This window comes from Notolabrus celidotus, chromosome 15 (assembly GCF_009762535.1).
Source record: "Notolabrus celidotus isolate fNotCel1 chromosome 15, fNotCel1.pri, whole genome shotgun sequence".
In the NCBI taxonomy this organism is placed as follows: Eukaryota; Metazoa; Chordata; class Actinopteri; order Labriformes; family Labridae; genus Notolabrus; species Notolabrus celidotus.
The window spans coordinates 20,581,323-20,603,161 of record NC_048286.1 but is presented as its reverse complement, the minus strand read 5'-3'; the positions used below and the strand labels follow the sequence as shown (position 1 = coordinate 20,603,161).

Below are 21,839 nucleotides of genomic sequence, written 5' to 3'. Positions count from 1 at the left end.
ACTATAAGATGATCCACTAACTACTAACGCTAGCACTACACCCCTGCTGCTGTTCATGCTGGAGCTGAGGGGTCCAACATAATCAGCTTTACCTTCTTCATCATCATAATCTATCTGTTCTTTTGCAGTAAACACTATACTCTGTGTCAGGTGAATGGGTAACCTGTGTGTTTTGTGTGTTGGCAGCAGGTTTCAGGGCTTAAAGGGTAAAATATTCGGCCCACTATGAGACTCAGCATGGCAAAAAATACAACAGCTGTTTTTGTAGAAATATAGTTCATTAAATGTGAACAATTTCAGAATGTACTTGTACTTCTTTTGCGCTAAAACAAATGTAGAGTTGTCGTTATTTATAGGTTATAATGTTATGATTTTACTGGTCTGGCCCACTTCAGATCAACTTGGGCTGTATGTGGCCCCTGAACTGAGTTTGACGCCCCTGTTTAGGTGCGATAACACTTCATCCAGGTTATTCCCAACTTATAATTTACCTAAATTCTAGGCAGTAAATATATGAATTCCTCTGTCAATATGAACTCATTACGATTGGGATGAATGTTTCTATTAACTTTCTGTGTGCACAGAATTAATTTAATAAAATGAGACACTCCAGATGTTTCCAAACCTTCATCTTTTATTCTTGTTTTTCTGCCAGCACTGAGCTGTTACAGAATGTAACTCAAATCATAGTTAATAAAGTTTTTAGACATAGTCATTAAACATTAACAAAAACATACAGCAGTGAAAATATTAACAGGTCATTTTACAAATCAAACATCAGTAATACTTCACCCACAGTCCAAGTCTGTCCATCGAACTGAGTGAAGTTCAGCTTGAAAAATATTCAAGTAGGTGTTTGTGTGTCTGTTAATGGAAAACACACCTCACTCAGTCTCTGAATTAATATGCAGCTGCTGCAAACCAACCAAAGTGCTCATTTCAATGCTGTGTTTGCAAACAGGCCTGCACTCTTTTGCTGCATCTTCCCTCCTGAGGGTCCCCAATGAGATCAGAGATTCTCACCTCCTGTCATCTTGGAGGTGAGAGGATGGGAGCTTTACTGTAGGGGGACCTCTCAAGGGTCAGGGCTTCTTTATAAGGCAGCAGAGGGATATCCTGTGCTTCATCCACTGACTGTAGGGCGCGTGACGGCACTGAGGAGGACAGAGGATTTTGAGCATGTGTTTGGGTTTTTTATTTTTTGGAACAAGAAAGTGTTAGTGTGTATTTGTGTCCAAACCTTGGGTCAGCACGTACTCTCCTCGGCTGCGGTGGCTGTATGGCTCCGGCTGCAGGTTTGTTGAAATGATGAGGGAGAAGGAGAGGAGCAGAACCTGGATAGAAATACAGACAGTAGGATAATAACAGACCAAGGGCAGATGACAGAGGCAGGTCAGGAAAGGAAATGGCAGAAAGCACGTGGAAGAAAAAGAGAGAGAGGTTATTAGACTTAACCTACATACTGTTTTCCACAAAAGATCGGCACTTATGTTATTCAAACATCTGACTACATTAACTTCTGAGCGGGAAACGAAGCTGCAGTCATCTCAGGCAGTGGTTTTAATGACATACTCTGGCACTGACCTATATCCATCATTCACATGAGGCACATTATGCAGTCTGAGATAATCCTCTGTGGTATAAATTATTTTAACTTGTTATATTTCTCACCAGGATGCAGGTCCCTCTGTGTGTTGTTTTGCTGGAGCTGTTGGGAAGGAGAGCCTGAAGCCGGCTAAGCTGCTCCAGCAGAGCGCTGCGACACAAATAAAGACAGAAATGTCAAAGAGATTGTGGGAAGATTTCACATCACAGACGGCTGGCTCGCCCTTTTACGATGTGTGTGTGACAACTGGAAACTACATGAACGGAATTAGAGCGGCACACGGAGAAAGTATGTGTGCATCCTCTTTCCACATGTTACTACAATTCCCTGTAGCTGCCCCACCACAGTGAGGAAGAAAGCTGAATAATGAGATGAGAGGATGAAGAGGAGGGTAATTCAGATGCCCCTGTGTGAGGTTTTAAAATTGAATAGGCTTTGTGCTCTTTGTATTCCCCTAACTCTTTATTTTCAACAAGTAGCATGTTTTCCTAACCCTGTCATTAACAGAAGGAGGAATGAATGAAGGAAAGAATCGATAAAACATTGAAAGACAAAATCTATAAAGAAACAAAGACAAACAAAATACAGAACAGGGCATGAATCACTGAAGTAATCTAGCCCCACATACAACAAATCAACGATTAAGCTGAAATTACAAATATAAATGCACATGAAAGGCGTAATGCTTTATAATGATGCACTTTAGATCATGCTGTAAATGTTCTTTAAGTACCTAATAAAGGAAACTCATTTCATGGGTTGCGTTTTTTTTCTCTAGTGGCGCTAAAAATGTACCGTACCAGGACTTAAAAACTGACAATCATACGAAACAGAGCTTCTTTGTACCGTTACACTCCTAAAGAATATAGCTTTGTGGACTGTAAACTCACTGGTTGGTATCCTCCAGTTTCTGGATCTTCCTTTGTAGCTCTAGGTTGTAAGCGTTGCATGCTGACATCCTAAAGGAAAAAAACAAGCAGGATTATTATAAAATTAAGAAAGAGATGTTTCAAATAACAAAGTAATGATGTTGCACTTAATTTTCCCCTTGATTTCTTCCTTTATTCTCTGCTAATACATTTCTGCTGTGTGTTAGTTTGCACGCAATTCTGTAACCCCATCCCAGCTCTCGTTTTTTCATTGTTTTTCCATCACATCCGCCATTTATCGCCCTCTGACTGAGCCAATCCACGACTAATTATGATGTTCTGTTGATATCCTCTGATTGAGCATACTTGATTACCAAAAAAACAAGCTGACTCCATTCTCATCTGATAATCTCAGCCCAACAGGAAACTTTCTTTGTCAACCGACAGCAGAGCACACACTTCAGTAAAATTTGCACAACACACAAAGGCAATGTGTGCAGCTCAATGGCCTCTCCTCCAGTTTTCTTAACATTTCTAAAGGTGTGCCACAAGGTGCAGTCTTAGGACCCATACTCTTTGCTATTAGTGTCAATAATGTTGGTCAAAATATAAATGCATCTGTACATCTCTATGCAGATGATATTGTTATTTATTGTTCTGCAAGCACTGTTGCTGGTATTCATTTGCAGCATTTGTCATTATTCAGTTGCCCCACCTCAGACTGCGGCTAAATGCTCATAAAGCCAAGGTTATGTGTTTTTTTTCGTGACACCTATGGTTTTGGACAGTTCAATGACTCTTTTGTTAGTGTTTGCTACATTTTCTCTTTTGATTCCTCCCCTACAACAGAACACTACAGGAGGTAACATTCTTTTCTTGCTTTGCTCTTCCCTTTCGTTCTGATTTCAGATTCAACCTTTGGTCCTGGCACTTCCACTTTCCCTTTCCAACAATGGCAAGTTTAAGAGCTTTCAGTGTTGGTGCTACATGACTCATCTGGAGCCAAGCATCAGTCAGGTTAAGAAGTAAGTTAAGCAGAGTTATCAAAAATTATTTTTCTGTCCTATTATGTGGAATCTGTAAACAAATAATAAATGAATCCAGGAGCTATTCCATTGTATGGTTTGTGTAGGTGTGATAGGAGAACAAATGGTAAATACTAAATGGACTGTGTTTATATAGTGCTTTCTCTAGTCTTTTTACCACTTTAAGCTCCTCTGCATCACATGTCACTTTCACCCTCACACCACATTCAGACATGATATGAATATGGGCTGCCATCAGACTGTATATAATGGGCTGCCATGTAAAGAGCCCATCACTATAAATGAATCCAGATATGAATCTTTCTTGCCCAAGGACAGGACAACAAGATCTGCTGATTGAGAGATGACTGACTCTACCACTGAGCCCCAGCTGCAACAAAGCTGATGTAGGAGGCTGACAGTTAATGATTTCTATGACAAAAGCTGGATGGGCAGTATGATGTTCTCATCCTGCAAAGCCTGGAAGCAAGGGAGTGGAACGAGACTATGACTGTGCTGCTGTCTGTCACAGGATACAGCATCTTCTGTGAACAGCTCACTGTAAACGTAATTATACAGAGCTGAGTCAAGCAGAAATGTTCTTTCAAAATGTTAACCATATCTGGAGGAGCAAAAACTCTTCAGGGACCTTCTGTTTCGTTTTTGTCACTGAATTCTCCTCATATCAGCCCACTTTTTGTCCCCCTCTGAGAAGACTTTTAAAAAGTTTTGAGTCTTTGTTCAAATCTGTTTTTCTTTAGTTTGTCAGACATGAGAGGTGCTGCAAAGGATTTTTTTTGTCCACTTTTTCTTTGAGCCTGAAGAGCTTTTTCAGGTGAAAATCACCAGGTATCTGCTAATTAAAAAGTTTCCCTGTTGTCTTTTCTATAAACCATGAATTAAAAGAGCAAAAGAACAAGTAATTATTTAAATCCAATGATCTGAATCCATCCTTTGTCAAGAACAATTCAGTCTAAGACCAAAATGCTCATTATACAGTACTGCCTAACACAATAAATGACTACAGGTTTCATTTTCTAACTTTGTTCAGAGATGTCATGCTGAGTGAGGATGCTGCGCACAGCCGGCTCCTACCTTCCCTCCAGACTGTCTACATATTCCCTCTTTTTCTTCCGACTCTCTTGGGCTGAGTGCTTGTTTCGGATTTTCCGGCGGATCTTCTTCAAAACCCTCTCTTCAAACTTTGCAGGGAGATGAAACACATGGCAAGAAAGGAAGAGAAAGAAGAAAGAAAAAAGGGGTTAGTGAGAGGAAACTGGGTTTTTGGCGGGAGATTGTTGGGGAGGGGTGGGGGGAGCTGGCAGTAGATGTGTAACTGTGGTTTTAGATTTAGATTTGGATGCATGTGTGTGTTTGAAAGAGGGAGGGGGGCCCTGAATGTGCATGGTGAGGGAAGACATCTGCCCTATATACATGTTACTGTGTCCTGCCCATGTACCTTGGACAGGGGCAGTTTGTTGGGTAGATTCACCCCTTCTTTAGCCAGAAGCATCTTCTCATCTTCATTAAGTACAAGCTCCTGCAGGGAATTCTGGGGGCTCTGCTGCGCCTGTGAACCAGATGGACAGAATATTTCACTTGATGTGATTTTGTGGGCAGTTCAGCCTGAGAAGCAGTTCATAAGATCATATTTATTTGCTGCAGTGGTTGCTATCTGTTCCTCAAGTAGTCTCACTGTCAAAAGCTCTCAAATCCAGTTTATTCAGAGCAATGAAAGATAAATATTTACATTCATATAATAGTTGGGGTGAATACTTGCCTCTGGCTGCAAAGCGTTAGTTAACTCCTGAGAACTAAACATCATTAAAGCATTTCTGGTGAAGCTGTCTGTTCAAACTAGAGCACTAGCCTTTCATCAGCCTGTATCTAAACCAGCTGATTGTTGGTTGGTTTTGTTGGTAAACATACTGTTAATTTACATTGTCAATATGTCATCAGTTCGTAGAGTTTTTTAAATGTAATCCTGGCAGCATACTAGCGGCTTTTGGCTGATATCTGTGCTGAATCACTCTCACAGTGTTCACATGGCTGTCATTTTCCTCAGCTCAGGATGGAAAGTTCAAAAGCTGTTACAATGTCTTACTACAGTGTTTCAAGTTTTATGTACTATTGATTATGAGGGATTCATGACAAATAATAATTATCAAACCCCATTTGAATTAATGGGCAACTGAAAAAACAATCCATAGTGAAATCAAGATGGCACCAAGCCTTTGTTCAAAGTAAAACTTAATATTTGATAATGTGTTAGCTATCTGCATTTTACCATATCCTTATGCTTGGAAGAATTAAATACCAAGCTAACGTACTGCTAAAGAAAGCTAGTTTAGACATGTCTTAGACATGTCCTATTGTATCATGTAACACTCCTAAAAATAACTCTGGCGTCTTGCCAGATAGCTTATCCCCAAAATGAGTCAGCACTTAGCTCCTAGCTAACGGCCAACAGAATATCAAATTCAGGTGAACTTTTGTAATGACAAATGTTTAACAGTAATTCCTTGCTTATGCATTTGATGGAAAAAATAATTTTCCCCTCTCTTACTGCATTATGTCACAGCCTGAGAGTGATATTAACTTTCGACCTAGCTTAAGCAAGTAAGTGCCAGAATGCTAAGACTCTTATGTCTGAAAAGACAACAAGTTATTGAATATTGTTACAACCTAAAAAATGGCCATCTCTTCAGGATCTTCAATGTTCTTTTTTTTCAGTTGATTACATAAGAAGCAATGTTGGTAGAAAGTAAAATTGATAATAACATTGTGCTGGTATAGGAACTTAATTTGAAGCTATCACATTGGCAATAATAGTACATTTATGCCTATCCTATTGTATCCTGTTACTAACATAAATGGTTATATTAGTTTTCAACAACATTCTTGTTTAACCCTCCTGTTGTGTTGGGGGTCAAATTGACCCTTTTTAAAGTTCAAAAATCTAAAAAAGAAATGTTAGGAGTATTTTTTCAGTATGAAACATCTTTGCTTGGCTTAATAGGTGAATTCAACATTTAAAATTAAATTGGACGATTTCACATTTTAGGCAATATATGCCTTCCAAACCAGCTAAAAACAGCCTAAAAATCTGGGCAGCATGTAACAGAAGAGGAGTCTTGTGTTAATTTATCAACATCAGTTCATTAAAAAAGGAATTCAAAATTCAATATGAAATAAAACAAAAATCTATGTCATGTAAAACAATTGGATTTATATTTAGGTCTTTCCAATGTACATTTAAAAAAGTTTTAACAAGAATATATATATATATATATATATATATATATATATATATATATATATATATATATATAATGCCTTACTGAATACAGTTCTTGGGTGAAAAAGCTTCACAAAATTTCAGTCTTTCATAGGAATACAATGTTTCTTACGTTCTGTCCCAGGTTGGACAGCAGCAGGTCCTTCACTGTGAGAGTTTGAGCAGGCAACAGTGGGGACCTATGGTTCGACGTGAGGTAGTGTGCAATGCCAAACTGCTCCTGGAGGTCATCAGTCTCCCAGCCTGCAGATTGTACCAGAGAAACAGCAGGCAATGATTAGCAAATTGCCTCCATGCTCCATTTAAATAAACACTCAAAATGTTTAGATTTCTGCCAGTGTCTTCACAATCGGTTCTTTGCTGGAGCCCTCTATTCCATACAAAATACTATTCAGAGACCATGGCACACTTACCTCTGTGTTGTTGCAACAGTAAAGATTTACAATTTTAAAGTATTTTAAGCACTCAGGGCGTCAATCATCAACAACAATGTGAAAAGGGACCATTCAACAAAAGCTGCCCTAAAAAGACTCAGATGATGAATGGCGAACAAACAATTACCTTTCATCCTTACAGTTACTCGGAATTTGTAAAATCAAATTATTCACACCTCTACTCTGTTCCTCTACTTTTTCTCAGTGAGTCTTTTTTGATGTACCTTTGACATAATAAATATCCTCTTTTTTTTTCTTACCCAGGTCTATGGAAACATGAGGCTTTGTATCATTTGAAGCTGGCTGGTTCTCCAGAGGTAAAGGCTGAGGGAAGGACAGTGTGTCAAAGGCTGGAAAAGCCACACAGGAGGGTGGCTGGAGGCTTTCCATGGGGTCTGTTGGGGGGTCATCGTTGATGCCGCTGTCTGTGGTGCAGGGTGACCACAGGGGGGACCCTGCAGCTGAGGAACACTCGCTACCACCCAGCAGGGCATCCAGGAAGTCGTCTGCAGTGGACACCTCAGAGCTCAGTGTCTAAGGAAGTGAAGGAGGAAGGTTATGTATACACTATACTGACAACAACACTCCTACAGCTTGAATTACCAATTCAATCAGATAATCATATTCCCACTTACAAGCATGGACAAAAACATAAATTCATCAGCTATTCAATTGCTCCAGCTCAATTTCATGACCTTGTGGCTGTCAGTCAAAGATAGAACCCCACAGAGGAATACAATGAAACCGTAAATGAGCCCCTACTACGTAGGTGTCGGGGTATGATCCTTACCAAGAATATAGATCACGCAGACATGCTTATCATGAGATTTAATTAATTTGTAACTCCACTTTGGAGCAAACTGTGAAGACTGGCCACTGTACTTACATTATCAATGGTGATACTCCAAGGATGGTTGCTGGGGCAACTTGCAGTTTCATCTATGTTTCTGAGGAGCAAGTCAGTGAGATCCATACCAGCATGCACCTGAAATGAAGAGCTGCTCTGACTGACAAGTTTCAAGCTTAGAGGCTCCTTAGAGGAAAAAGCATGTTGTTCCAGGCTGTGTGCTATTTTAATGAACGAATATGGCCAATACCCCGATACTTTGAGCCAAGGTTGCTAAATCCCACAACCACTCTTCAATTAAGACACTCCACTTTGACTATCTCCTGTTTTGAAGCATTCCGTACATACAAATTGGACCCAGTGATTCAACTACAAATGTGTCTCACCTTGTCTGTAGTCAGTGTCATAACTCCAACATTAAAGCAGCTGATGAAATTATGGTGAAACTCTCCAGCAAGAATTTAAAAAAAACAAGACCAGATCAATATAGTCCTCTCTGTGGCTTTGTCGTCTAGGAGGAATGACTCAGTGTGTTGTCTGTCTCTGCAGGGGACAAAGTTGAAATGTCATATCACACATTCCCCAAACCCAGCTGATTACCATCCAATCCAGTGGTTAGCAGGCAGCTGAGGGAGCCAATCAACAACAAAGATTGACTGACTGACAGATTAAGTACACAGAGTGTGTTACAGGTGACCTTTGATGTCATCATGACAAGCCGAGACTTATTCCCTGAGTAGTTTCACATTCATTTCTTGTTGGTAGTTTTAGAGCTCTCAAAGGCAGAGAAGATGGCATTCATTTGAAAAGATTTGAACTGATTGATCATCCAAGAATAAAGAGACTCAATGCTCCTTTCTCAGCTCAGAGGTTCCCTCCCACTCAAAACCAGTTGTAAATCACGAGTATTATGACTGTCACCAAGTAAATGTCAATTTGTTTTATTTTCATATTCACTCAGTCACGTATCAGAGAGATATGTGGATATCTCATGGAGTGAGAACCCCATACTATAAGATAAAATGTCAGAATATTTCCCTGGAGGATCTATCATAAGTCCTTCTCATATTGCCACTTAATATTGATACTTTCACACCTGGAACATCTCACCTTACATTATGAATGCCAAGTAGACGAGGAGCCCAGTCGTCCTACTGCTGTGCTGGCATCTACAGTAACAGAGACAACACAGAATAAGAGATGGGATCACTCTGAACAGCACTGTGTGTGTATGTGAAGCTCCCACTGTGTATTTTAGCTCTTGTGCTGCTCAAAGTCATAGCGCAACAACATTCAAGTGTATTACACAGAATATATTACGGTCAAGTGAAGCTATTTTTTGAAATGGAGTGATCCATCAAAAGGGACCTCTCACAAGCAGCTACTTAAGGCTGAAGTTGAAGAATAAAAAAATAACTTGGAAATAACTATTTAGCAAATGGTTGTATGCTAAACTAAGATGGTAAACATTGACCTCATCAAAATCCCACAGACTAGGTATGAGCTTTGCTTGGTTGTAAATGCAGTTTGAGGAGGTTAACATGCAAACATTAATATTTAACTCAACTAGATGATGTACATAAGTACAGTTAGTAAATTAGCAGGATAAGCCTGCTAGCAACATCTTCAAACAGCTGGTGTAAAATCTTTAAATCCTGAACCAGTGTTGAACACCTTTTCAGTGGGGGATGTAGTCTATTCTTAAAGGTCTTTTTTTCTTCTTTTTTTTAAGTTACATTTGTTGGCTTTCACACCTTTAATGATAGAGGGAGAGGACAGTGGATAGTGTAGGCCAAGGGTTCCCAAAGTGTGGGTCGGGACCCCCTGGGGGTGAGACACAAATGGGGGGTCGTGAGATGTCTGAGGGTCGTATAGGCAGGCTAATTTTCTGCAGACCAGCCACTTTAAATCACTTTGAGGTACAGTGGGGGTCGCAAGGCTTTGGCACCTATATTTTGGGGATCACAGGCTGCAAAGTTTGGGAACCCCTGGTGTAGGAAACTGGGAGAGAGTGGGGGAATGACATGTGGGAAGGAGACCGCAGGCTGGATTCGAACTCAGGCCGCCCGCTACATGGGCGCAGGACTTAACCATTAGGCTAATTCCGCGCCCTTAAAGGTCATTTTTAATAGGAACATTTCCTACGCAGGAATCCTCAACATCCATGGGTGGATGAAGTGAGTTGGAATCACCAGCTCTGAAAAAGAAGAAGTTAAGTCTGAAAGATTGATCTTGAATGCTCTGTAATGCCTACCCTCAAGAGGTCAAACAGGCACTGACCTCTGATTCTGAGCCTCAATGATGTGTCTTCTTATGCTGACAGCTAGCACACACCAAGCGAAGGTTTCAAGGCACAGTACCTGTTATCTTTGATGCCAGTCTTGACACCTGGGTCCTTATTGATCTCATCATTGCAGCCTGCAAACCACACTAAGAGGATTCTATTTTTGGGGCTTAGGGGCTCAAAAGGAGCTTAGAGGGAAGTTTGACCTGTCTTAGATATCTGATAAAGAAAGATGTCTGTTGGTTTATTTCAGCAGATGAGATGTGTCAATGGACCCTCAGACATCCTTTCAGATGGTTTCCAATGAATTTGGTGCCATTGCCACTTTCTACCTCCACCTGTTGGGACTCACCCCAATGATCTCTACGTGTTTGTGAATTATTTACAAAACATCTCAACCATAAAAAAATGTAATATTAGTGGTGTCTACAGAAACTTCACTGTAGCGTAAGAGAAGTAGTTTTGAGTGCAGTCATTGGTAAATGGGGCTATTAAGGCCTGGCTAATTACACACTGAGACTTTGTATCATTTCTGTCAAACTCTCAGTATTGGTTGGTGTAGACTTTTCCTCTGTTGTTTTGTACCAATGATGCACTTTATCTATGCTCCAAAACAACAAACTCTTTCTGCTTGTCCATAGCAGAATGAAACCACCGCGCCTCAGGGTTTCTTATCTTTATTGCCCCAATTAGGAGCATAAGTTATTTGCTATTTCTGAGTATACACATCATAAAGCAAAGATATTACATAATATGTTCCCTGAGCAATTGCACAAGAGGAACATGCTCATTTGCAAAGATGTTTTTGACTTTCATCATGGTAGGGAAGCGATGGCTGAGGTATTATAAGAAGAACCGACAGTCTGTCCTCTTGTTTCCTGAACAAACAATCACTGCCTTGACATCAAAGTTGAGAGCTCCTAGTGGATCTCCTTGCTCAATAACTTGACAGTCATTTTCTGTTCCCTGTTTTTCTGTTTTTGTTGTTGTTGACATGTGAACCTTTATCAGAAAGCTCAAAGTAGACAGAGACTCATTATATTTTCTTTTGATTTTGGTTTCTCTTTTATGGGACCTTGTTGCCTTAACTAAGCTGCTTGAAAGATTCAAAGCAGGAATGGACATCAATATGTAGGAAGAAAAAAAAGCCTGCCACGAGGTCCCAGGTCAGATTCAGACTTCATTTAAGATTTCTACTCTGTCTCTTGTGGACATTTTAAACTTTTCTGAGACTCTTAACAGAGTGAAAACGAAACCCAAGAATCCACTAATGATCAGAAATACTCAGATGAATACCAGGAAAGGGGTTAATGATCTTATAATACATTCATGCGAAGCCAGTTATAGTATCACTGATTCAAATAACAGCTCTGATTGATTTTTTTCATGAATGAAAAATGATGTACACAGTTTGGGCCTTGTACATCCTTGTCTGATCACTGTCCCTCAGTCTTTTGGGCGGTTGCTTCCTTGCCTCTCAAATCTATTTGTTGTATCAAAATGCACTTTATCTATGACAGGGTTTATCAGTGCTGGAAGCCTTAATGCACGGCAGCAGACCCCTGTTATCTTTATTGTTGTTCTATCTCCCGATTAGGGAGTTTCAAGGTACGTATTATCTAACCAGGACATTTTGAAGCACATCCCTGGATACCAAGAATAGCTTGCAGTGCAGAACAGATAATTGCTGTGTTATTGCACATACAGTCACACAAACAACTTCATATCATTGTGTCTATTTCAGTCCACAATACTGAGGATCAGGGGGAGTTACATCCAATCATGTAAACCCTCAGGATCTTTCCTTGAAGGGATTCATCAAATATCATGAAATGTAGCCTGAAATCACAGCTGTGCTCCTCTAATGCCTTTCTTCAACTTCTGAGTGCAACTTGAGTTGAGGAATAATAGATTTCACACTTGTCATAGTCTCATGTTCGCGAGAAGGTGGTGTGAAATTGAAAAAGGCACGTGATGGAAAAAAGACCTGAGCTGAGCTACTGGAGTGAACCCAGTTACACCTATTCAACACATCCACGGGACAAGGGAGGAGCAGAGAGCGTGCTTAAAGCACACAGCATTATCACTTCACCAGACATGTCATGCATGTTGGATGGGTCTTAACTGGAGCTCAGTGATAACACCCATGTTCACGAAATGATTAAATACCTGCAGCTTATTGGACATTTCCAGTGTGTCACAAACAAGAGAAATGAAACCCACTGGGATGTGTCAGGTGAAGTTGATGATAGAGGTTTAGAATGATTCCTAGAATGAATTTAATGTTTGCCTTTCCTATCATTTTGTGTCGTCATAAACTGGAGATAGCAGCATGTAGTTCCTGAATCATCATAGGAAAACTGATCTCATATGCAATTTTTTTGAGTGTAGGACTTGCTCACAATATAAAAATAGATCCAGGAATGTTTTAGTCTCTTTTTTTTTGGTCATTTCTAATATCCTCAAAGTTCTTGACCTTGAGTTAGATTGTCACTCCACTTGAGTCTAAATCTAGGTTTCTAAATGTTTCATGAATTGCTGTTTAAAAATAATATACCACCAAAATTTCAGTTTTGACATAAATCACTAGGTTCCAAATGAAAGTACTTCTTTTCAGTGAAATTTCAGAAGAATTATTTTAAGTCAGTCAAAAGTCTTTTAAAGTTTATTAAGGATTACTTTTTCTTTCATACTGTTTTTGTGGCTTTTAATGCCTCAATTAAGAGGATAATGAGGAGTAGGAAACTGGCAAGAGTGGGGAATGACATGGGGTACAGAGCCACAGTCCAATTCAAATCAGAGCCGTCTGCTTCAGGGACTTAAGCCTCTGTGCATGAAGCATACAGTTTATCTGCTGAGCTAAACAGGTGTCACACGGCAGCTTATTACATCCCACCTTACAAATACAACAATGGAGTAAATTGTGACATCATCTATCTCTGTAAGAGAGGAAGGCTTTATATGTTGGTTGTGATGTTCATTGGACTAATCTCAAACATCATTCAATATTGGAAAATACAACTGGCCTCATATAATGAACCTGTTTCCTAACTTATGGTTGCTAAAGAAAAAACAACACAAAATGACCCAACTTCATAAGAAGAGCCTCCTCCAAATACTAGCTTTAACAAGACAAAAAAAGGCTTAACAAATCTGACTTTGAGTATAACCCAAAGCATGATGAGAAACAAGGAATGATTGACCACTGCTAAAATAAGTATTTAGTCATCACATCTGACGTTTTACTCTTCACATTACTATTAATTCATAAAGTGTTTTATTAATAATAATAATAATAATAATAACTGATATTTATATAGCGCCTTTCAAGAAACCAAAGGTCGCTTCACAGGGTCAGTTAGTGGATCTGGGGGGTAGGTGGGGATATCTAACAGGGAAAGGCCTTGAGGAAAAGGTTTACAAAAGGTAAAGGTTTATTCTCTTTACACTCACTGTAATGCACTAATGGCACCAAGACATCCACTGTATAATAATCCTGATGTTAACTCTGGTTTTGATAGGAATAAATATTTCGCAACATTATGGTGTCAAATAGCACTATATTTATGTGAAGTAATCTGTGCTCATATCATCAAGTGACATCTGTGTGTGTGTGTGTGTGTGTGTGTGTGTGTGTGTGTGTGTGTGTGTGTGTGCGTGCGTGCGTGCGTGCGTGCGTGCGCGGGCGTGCGTGCGTGCGTGCGTGCGTGAGTGAGTGAGTGAGTGAGTGAGTGAGTGAGTGAGTGTGTCTACTACAGTTAGCTGTCATATCAGGTACACATCTGTTCTCAAGAGGGCCCATTATTATCTGAGCCTGTTTCGATGCATCAATGAAGAGTGTATGACTAATGTATTTTTCAGTGTATCCCTACGTGTGTGTAGAATTGAGTCCAAAGAGAAAACAGAACACATCCCTTCAACACACTCAAGTATGCTTGTCCCATGTGCAGAACAGATGGGTGAGGTCACAAACACTATGTCCATATTTTATATAGTCTATGGCTTGTCCAAATGAACACATTCACAAAAGCATACACAGGAACACTTGTTTAACTCCACAATTACTCAGTTTAGATTCTCTCAACCTCTGAGTTGTATTGAGCTGCTGCCCTCTGCTGGTGCAGGCGTGCTACAACAATTTGGTGTCTTATTTATGAATGGATTGTGTTTTGTCCTGAGGGTCCAGATTTGAAAAGTAGAGGTAGAAATGCTAACTTATAAGAAAGAACATACAAACTGCAATGGTGTTGCTCTTAATGGTATACAGAGTTTTCCCCCACAAGCGTTATGACATGGGGTTATAAAGAAAAGAACATGAAGCTTTTTTCTATATTTGTGTAACAAGTCATTAATGAAGGTAAAAAATTCTCACATTTGAGCCCAGTCTTTATAGCTCCCGCTGACAGAATGAAAAAAGTCGAGCCAACTAGACTTCAGAATTAAAGCTGAATCTGACGTGTGTGTAAAATAATCACTACATAAAGTTGAAACATTTTAATTTAGGATTAAAAGTAGCCTTTCCACAGGATAAACAATGCTATTTAAGCAGAGGCAGTGTGGTAGAAGTATGAAAAAAATACAATTAGGTATTTATTTACCACACAAATCCAACAAAGGATTTGTGTACTAGAAAGGAGACACATCTACCTTAAGAAAATGGGAGTCTCCAGTCTCTAGCACTGTTATTTTGGGTCAGTTAGGGAACCCTACCTTAGAGGTATATTTTAATTACCTTTTCAGACTTCAAGCCAGCACCCACCAACCAGCCAAGCCTAAAAAATCACTGACATTCACATACTTGTGTGCAATATACTGTGAGGAAGACAGGCTGCACCCCTCATCACCCCCTCTACATTGTAGGTGCAGCTGTGGAAATGGTGTCCACCTTCAAATACCTGGGCCTGCACATCTCCAATGCCCTCACCAACACAACCAGTGCCCACCAATGCCTGTACTTTCTGAGGAGGCTGCAGCGGTCTGGCCTCAGCCATGCTGTCCTGACATTTTTTTGCCAGTGTGTGGTGGAGATCACACTGACAGCATCCATCACTGTCTGATATGGGAACTTCCCTGTGGCTGACAGAAAGGCGCTGCAGCAAGTGATCAAATCTGCTCAAAAAGCTACAAACAGCAGCCTCCCTTCCCTGGAGGACATATATGTCAGCAGGTGCAGAGGCAGGGCGTCGCACATCATGGAGGACCCTACCCATCCAGCACACGGACTGTTCACCCCCCCTCCCCTCAGGCAGAAGGCTGCGCAGCCTAAAAGCCAGAACAACAAGGCTAAGGTGTAGCATCTTTCCAGAAGCTGTGAGACTTGTGAACTCTCTGACCTAGGTCTGTTCTCTGCACTTTACTGCTGTGACTGCATGCACACATTAATGCACTTTCTCGCTGGTTTTAAACTACGTTTTTATATTTTCTGTATGCTGCTGGACCTGAGAAATGTGTTTCCTTCTTCATGTTATTCAATGTGACTGAATGACACTGAATGACATGAAAGTGAACCTTGAACCTTGAACCTTGAAAATAACCTATTGCCCCCTTTCCAAGAAAACACTTTACTTTTAACTTCCATATCTTTGAGAGAAGAGTCAAAATTCAAGAGAGTCCAGGGGTCTAGGTGTCATTACCAGCAGGATGAAGAAACAGCTTTGTATAAGGTTTTCCATTCCGGAAATGTAATGGGAGTTGCAGGTTAGATATTTAAATAAATAGACTGATTTTATGTAACATAAAACTCTATTTACACATGCAAGAGACAAATCAGATGAGAGATTAATCGCCAAATTTGTTTATAGGGGGAGCAAAAATCAACACAACCAGGAAACAGGTTCCTCTTTGCTAATCTCTTCCCTCCTCTGCTCTCTCTCCCTCTCTTCTCTCCTCTCTGAACATTAATCAGAGTTAAAGAGTGTTGGAGTTTTGATCAGATAAACAGATTATTGATTCATCATCAAATGCCTCCCTTTAACATGAAAGAGTCCACACGTATGGCCTTTCATCTCCTCTCCTCTCCTGCTCAGTGTCTCCTCTCTGTAGAATAATTAAATCAAGCTGAGGGAAAGATATATCAGCTTCAAATTGTTAAAGAACTTTACCAGCTTGATAACAGATAACAGGGTTCCCAGGCGTCCTGGAAAACCTGGAAAACCTGGATAACAGTTGACCAGTTTTCCAGTACTGGAAAACACCTGGAAAATGGGGGAAAAAGTAAAATGTCCTGGAGAATCACATATAGTCCTGGAAAATTATTACAACATGGCTGCAAGCGACCTGACCCTGTTAACAAAACACATCCCCATTCATTGAAAGTTGAGTGCACGCTGTGCTGGAAAAGACAGCGACACTGCGCAACTTTTTTCACATCTTTTCTCCTTCACTTCATAATCATGCATTCACAGAACACAGGGGTATATTGTTTATGTTTTATGGTACATGAACCTTGTAGAGTGCTCTTTTAATTCGAAGAGTCTTATATTTAAGTTATAGTGTGACCAGTGGAGTTGGGCAGAGAGCTTGGGGGTCTGTGTCTCACAACTTTCTCTGCAGGATTACCGTACTCTAGCTCAGTTGTTCTAAAAGTGGGGTCCTGGGTGGAAAGTGGGGGTCCGCGAACCATAGCGTGCTGTCATGTTGAGTCCACAAGGAATGAAATGTCCCTCTGTTTTAAAGTATACAAGTGGTACTTACTTGATTCAAATTGAAGTGTTATCTGTTTATCACTATGGTACAGGTCTGAAGTATTTACATTGATATGTTTTACAATACAAATAGTTCCTAGGGCAACTAAGAGTGCAAATGGTAGTAAGCATGTGCTTGAGTGATGGGAAGTTCGGCTCTTCTCAGAGAGCCGGCTCTTTTAACTCAGCTCCCAAAGAAGAGCCGGCTCTTTCGACTCCCGAACGGCTCTTAATTTAGGATCTTTTGTAGCCGTATATTTTACCTTAACTTTGCAAAAAAATAATGGTTTGTGTGTAGAAAACCCTTTTACATACAGTGTTTTTATGAGAAGCCTTATAATTGCCCAATTTTGTGAATTTATTCTGTTACAAAACCATTCTCCCCTAATCCTAGGGTTAGGGTTAGGGTTGTGATTAGGATTAGGATTAGGATTAGGGTTAGGGTAAGGGTTGTGATTAGGGTTAGGGTTAGGTCTAGGGTTAGGGTTGTGATTAGGGTTAGGGTTAGGATTAGGGTTAGGATTAGGATTTGGGTTAGGGTTAGGGTTAGGGTTAGGGTTAGGGTTATGATTAGGGTTAGGGTTAGGGTTAGGGTTATGATTAGGGTTAGGGTTAGGGTTATGATTAGGGTTAGGGTTAGGGTTAGGGTTAGGGTTATGATTAGGGTTAGGATTAGGGTTAGGGTTAGGGTTAGGGTTATGATTAGGGTTAGGGTTAGGGTTAGGGTTAGGATTAGGGTTAGGGTTAGGGTTAGGATTAGGGTTAGGGTTAGGGTTGTGATTAGGGTTAGGGTTAGAATTAGGGTTAGGTTTATGATTAGGGTTAGGGTTGGGGTTAGGGTTATGATTAGGGTTAGGATTAGGGTTAGGGTTAGGGTTAGGGTTAGGTTTATGATTAGGGTTAGGGTTAGGGTTGGGGTTAGGGTTATGATTAGGGTTAGGATTAGGGTTAGGGTTAGGGTTATGATTAGGGTTAGGATTAGGGTTAGGGTTAGGGTTAGGGTTATGATTAGGGTTAGGGTTGGGGTTAGGGTTATGATTAGGGTTAGGATTAGGGTTAGGGTTAGGGTTAGGGTTATGATTAGGGTTAGGGTTAGGGTTAGGGTTAGGGTTATGATTAGGGTTAGGGTTGGGGTTAGGGTTATGATTAGGGTTAGGATTAGGGTTAGGGTTAGGGTTAGGGTTATGATTAGGGTTAGGGTTAGGGTTAGGGTTAGGGTTAGGGTTATGATTAGGGTTAGGATTAGGGTTAGGATTAGGGTTAGGGTTATGATTAGGGTTAGGGTTAGGGTTAGGGTTAGGGTTAGGATTAGGGTTAGGGTTAGGGTTATGATTAGGGTTAGGGTTAGGGTTAGGATTAGGGTTAGGGTTAGGATTAGGGTTAGGGTTAGGGTTGGGGTTAGGGTTAGGATTAGGGTTAGGGTTAGGATTAGGGTTAGGGTTAGGATTAGGGTTAGGATTAGGATTTGGGTTAGGGTTAGGGTTAGGGTTAGGGTTAGGGTTAGGATTAGGGTTAGGGTTATGATTAGGGTTAGGGTTAGGGTTAGGGTTAGGGTTAGGATTAGGGTTAGGGTTAGGGTTATGATTAGGATTAGGGTTAGGGTTAGGATTAGGGTTAGGATTAGGGTTAGGGTTAGGGTTAGGATTAGGGTTAGGGTTAGGGTTAGGATTAGGGTTAGGGTTAGTGTTGTGAGGGTTAGGGTTGGGGTTAGGGTTGGGGTTGGGATTAGGGTTAGGGTTAGGATTAGGGTTAGGGTTAGGATTAGGGTTAGGGTTAGGATAAGGGTTAGGATTAGGATTAGGGTTAGGGTTAGGGTTAGGATTAGGGTTAGGGTTAGGGTTAGGATTAGGGTTAGGGTTAGGGTTGTGAGGGTTAGGGTTAGGGTTAGGGTTAGGGTTGTGATTAGGATTAGGGTTAGGGTTAGGGTTAGGATTAGGGTTAGGGTTAGGGTTGTGATTAGGGTTAGTGTTAGAACCAGAACTAAATTTAAGCAAACAGAACCAGAACCAAACTCATGCAAACAGAACCAGAACCAAACTCAAGCAAACCGAACCAGAACCGAACCAGAGCCAAGCCACAACAGAATCAGAACAGAACCGAACCGGAACCATACCAGAACCCAACCAGAACCCAACCAGAACCAGAACCAAAGCAGACCCGAACCAGAATCGAACCAGAACCGGAGCAGAACCGAACCAGAGCTGAAGCAGAACCGAACCAGAGCTGAAGCAGAACCGAACCAGAGCCGAACCAAAGCTGAACCAGAACCGAAGCAGAACCGAACCAAATCAGAACCGAACCAGAACCGAACCAGAACCGAACTTGAACCGACCCAGAACTGAACCAGAACCGAACCAGAACCAGAACCAAAGCAGACCCGAACCAGAATCAAACCAGAACCGGACCAGAACCGAACCAGAACCGAACCAGAGCTGAAGCAGAACCGAAGCAGAACCGAACCAGAGCTGAACCAGAACCGAAGCAGAACCGAACCAAACCAGAACCGAACCAGAACCGAACCAGAACCGAACCTGAACCGACCCAGAACTGAACCAGAACCGAAGCAGAACCGAACCAGAGCGGAACCAGAACAAAACCAGAACCATAGCAGAACCGAACCAGAACCGAACCAGAACCGAACCAGAACCATACCAGAACCGAACCAGAACCGAACTCAAGCAAACAGAACCAGAACCAACTCAAGCAAACAGAACCAGAACAAAACTCAAGCAAACAGAACCAGAACTATGATTAGGGTTAGGGTTGTGATTAGGGTTAGGGTTAGGATTAGGGTTAGGGTTAGGGTTAGGGTTATGATTAGGGTCAGGGTTAGGGTTAGGGTTAGGGTTAGGGTTAGGGTTGTGATTAGGGTTAGGGTTAGGGTTGTGATTAGGGTTAGGGTTAGGGTTAGGGTTATGATTAGGGTCAGGGTTAGGGTTAGGGTTAGGGTTAGGGTTGTGATTAGGGTTAGGGTTGTGATTAGGGTTAGGGTTAGGGTTAGGGTTAGGGTTGTGATTAGGGTTAGGGTTGTGATTAGGATTAGGGTTGGGGTTGTGATTAGGGTTGTGATTAGGGTTAGGGTTGTGATTAGGATTAGGGTTGGGGTTAGGGTTGTGATTAGGGTTAGGGTTAGGGTTGTGATTAGGGTTAGGGTTAGGATTAGGGTTAGGGTTGTGATTAGGGTTAGGCTTAGGGTTGTGATTAGGGTTAGGGTTAGGGTTGTGATTAGGATTAGGGTTGGGGTTAGGGTTGTGATTAGGGTTAGGGTTAGGGTTGTGATTAGGGTTAGGCTTAGGGTTGTGATTAGGGTTAGGGTTAGGGTTAGGGTTGTGATTAGGGTTAGGGTTAGGCCTAGGGTTGTGATTAGGGTTAGGGTTAGGGTTGTGATTAGGGTTAGGGTTAGGATAAGGGTTAGGGTTAGGATTAGGATTAGGGTTAGGGTTAGGATTAGGGTTAGGGTTAGGATTAGGGTTAGGATTAGGATTTGGGTTAGGGTTAGGGTTAGGGTTAGGGTTAGGGTTAGGGTTAGGGTTATGATTAGGGTTAGGGTTAGGGTTAGGGTTAGGGTTAGGATTAGGGTTAGGGTTAGGGTTATGATTAGGATTAGGGTTAGGGTTAGGATTAGGGTTAGGATTAGGGTTAGGGTTAGGGTTAGGATTAGGGTTAGGGTTAGGGTTAGGGTTAGGATTAGGGTTGGGGTTAGGGTTAGGATTAGGGTTAGGGTTAGGATTAGGGTTAGGGTTAGGATTAGGGTTAGGATTAGGATTTGGGTTAGGGTTAGGGTTAGGGTTAGGATTAGGGTTAGGGTTAGGGTTAGGATAAGGGTTATGATTAGGGTTAGGGTTAGGATTAGGGTTAGGGTTAGGATTAGGGTTAGGGTTAGGGTTACGATTAGGGTTAGGGTTAGGGTTGTGAGGGTTAGGGTTAGGGTTAGGGTTAGGGTTGTGATTAGGATTAGGGTTAGGGTTAGGGTTAGGATTAGGGTTAGGGTTAGGGTTGTGATTAGGGTTAGTGTTAGAACCAGAACTAAATTTAAGCAAACAGAACCAGAACCAAACTCATGCAAACAGAACCAGAACCAAACTCAAGCAAACCGAACCAGAACCGAACCAGAGCCAAGCCACAACAGAATCAGAACAGAACCGAACCGGAACCATACCAGAACCCAACCAGAACCCAACCAGAACCAGAACCAAAGCAGACCCGAACCAGAATCGAACCAGAACCGGAGCAGAACCGAACCAGAGCTGAAGCAGAACCGAACCAGAGCTGAAGCAGAACCGAACCAGAGCCGAACCAAAGCTGAACCAGAACCGAAGCAGAACCGAACCAAATCAGAACCGAACCAGAACCGAACCAGAACCGAACTTGAACCGACCCAGAACTGAACCAGAACCGAACCAGAACCAGAACCAAAGCAGACCCGAACCAGAATCAAACCAGAACCGGACCAGAACCGAACCAGAACCGAACCAGAGCTGAAGCAGAACCGAAGCAGAACCGAACCAGAGCTGAACCAGAACCGAAGCAGAACCGAACCAAACCAGAACCGAACCAGAACCGAACCAGAACCGAACCTGAACCGACCCAGAACTGAACCAGAACCGAAGCAGAACCGAACCAGAGCGGAACCAGAACAAAACCAGAACCATAGCAGAACCAAACCAGAACCGAACCAGAACCGAACCAGAACCATACCAGAACCGAACCAGAACCGAACTCAAGCAAACAGAACCAGAACCAACTCAAGCAAACAGAACCAGAACAAAACTCAAGCAAACAGAACCAGAACT

General features: G+C 41.5%; 1 protein-coding gene across 2 annotated transcripts; it reads right to left on the bottom strand.

The window, feature by feature from the left end:
* Positions 1 to 614: 614 nt before the first annotated feature.
* On the bottom strand, positions 615 to 9,245 carry LOC117826906 (cyclic AMP-responsive element-binding protein 3-like protein 3-A). 2 transcript variants are annotated; one of them, XM_034703328.1, is made up of 11 exons: positions 9,190 to 9,245; positions 8,466 to 8,622; positions 8,119 to 8,217; positions 7,493 to 7,766; positions 6,911 to 7,041; positions 4,960 to 5,070; positions 4,596 to 4,702; positions 2,497 to 2,565; positions 1,672 to 1,756; positions 1,241 to 1,334; positions 615 to 1,154 (listed from the first exon to the last, which is right to left on the bottom strand). In XM_034703328.1, the coding sequence occupies exons 2-11, from the start codon at positions 8,484 to 8,486 to the stop codon at positions 1,030 to 1,032; spliced, it is 1,116 nt and encodes a 371-aa protein (XP_034559219.1). In that variant the 5' UTR covers positions 8,487 to 8,622; positions 9,190 to 9,245; the 3' UTR covers positions 615 to 1,029. The 2 variants fall into 2 exon arrangements, with proteins under 2 accessions (XP_034559219.1, XP_034559218.1); XM_034703327.1 differs by lacking the exon at positions 9,190 to 9,245 and having other exon boundaries at positions 8,466 to 8,778.
* Between the last annotated feature and the right edge of the window lie 12,594 nt (positions 9,246 to 21,839).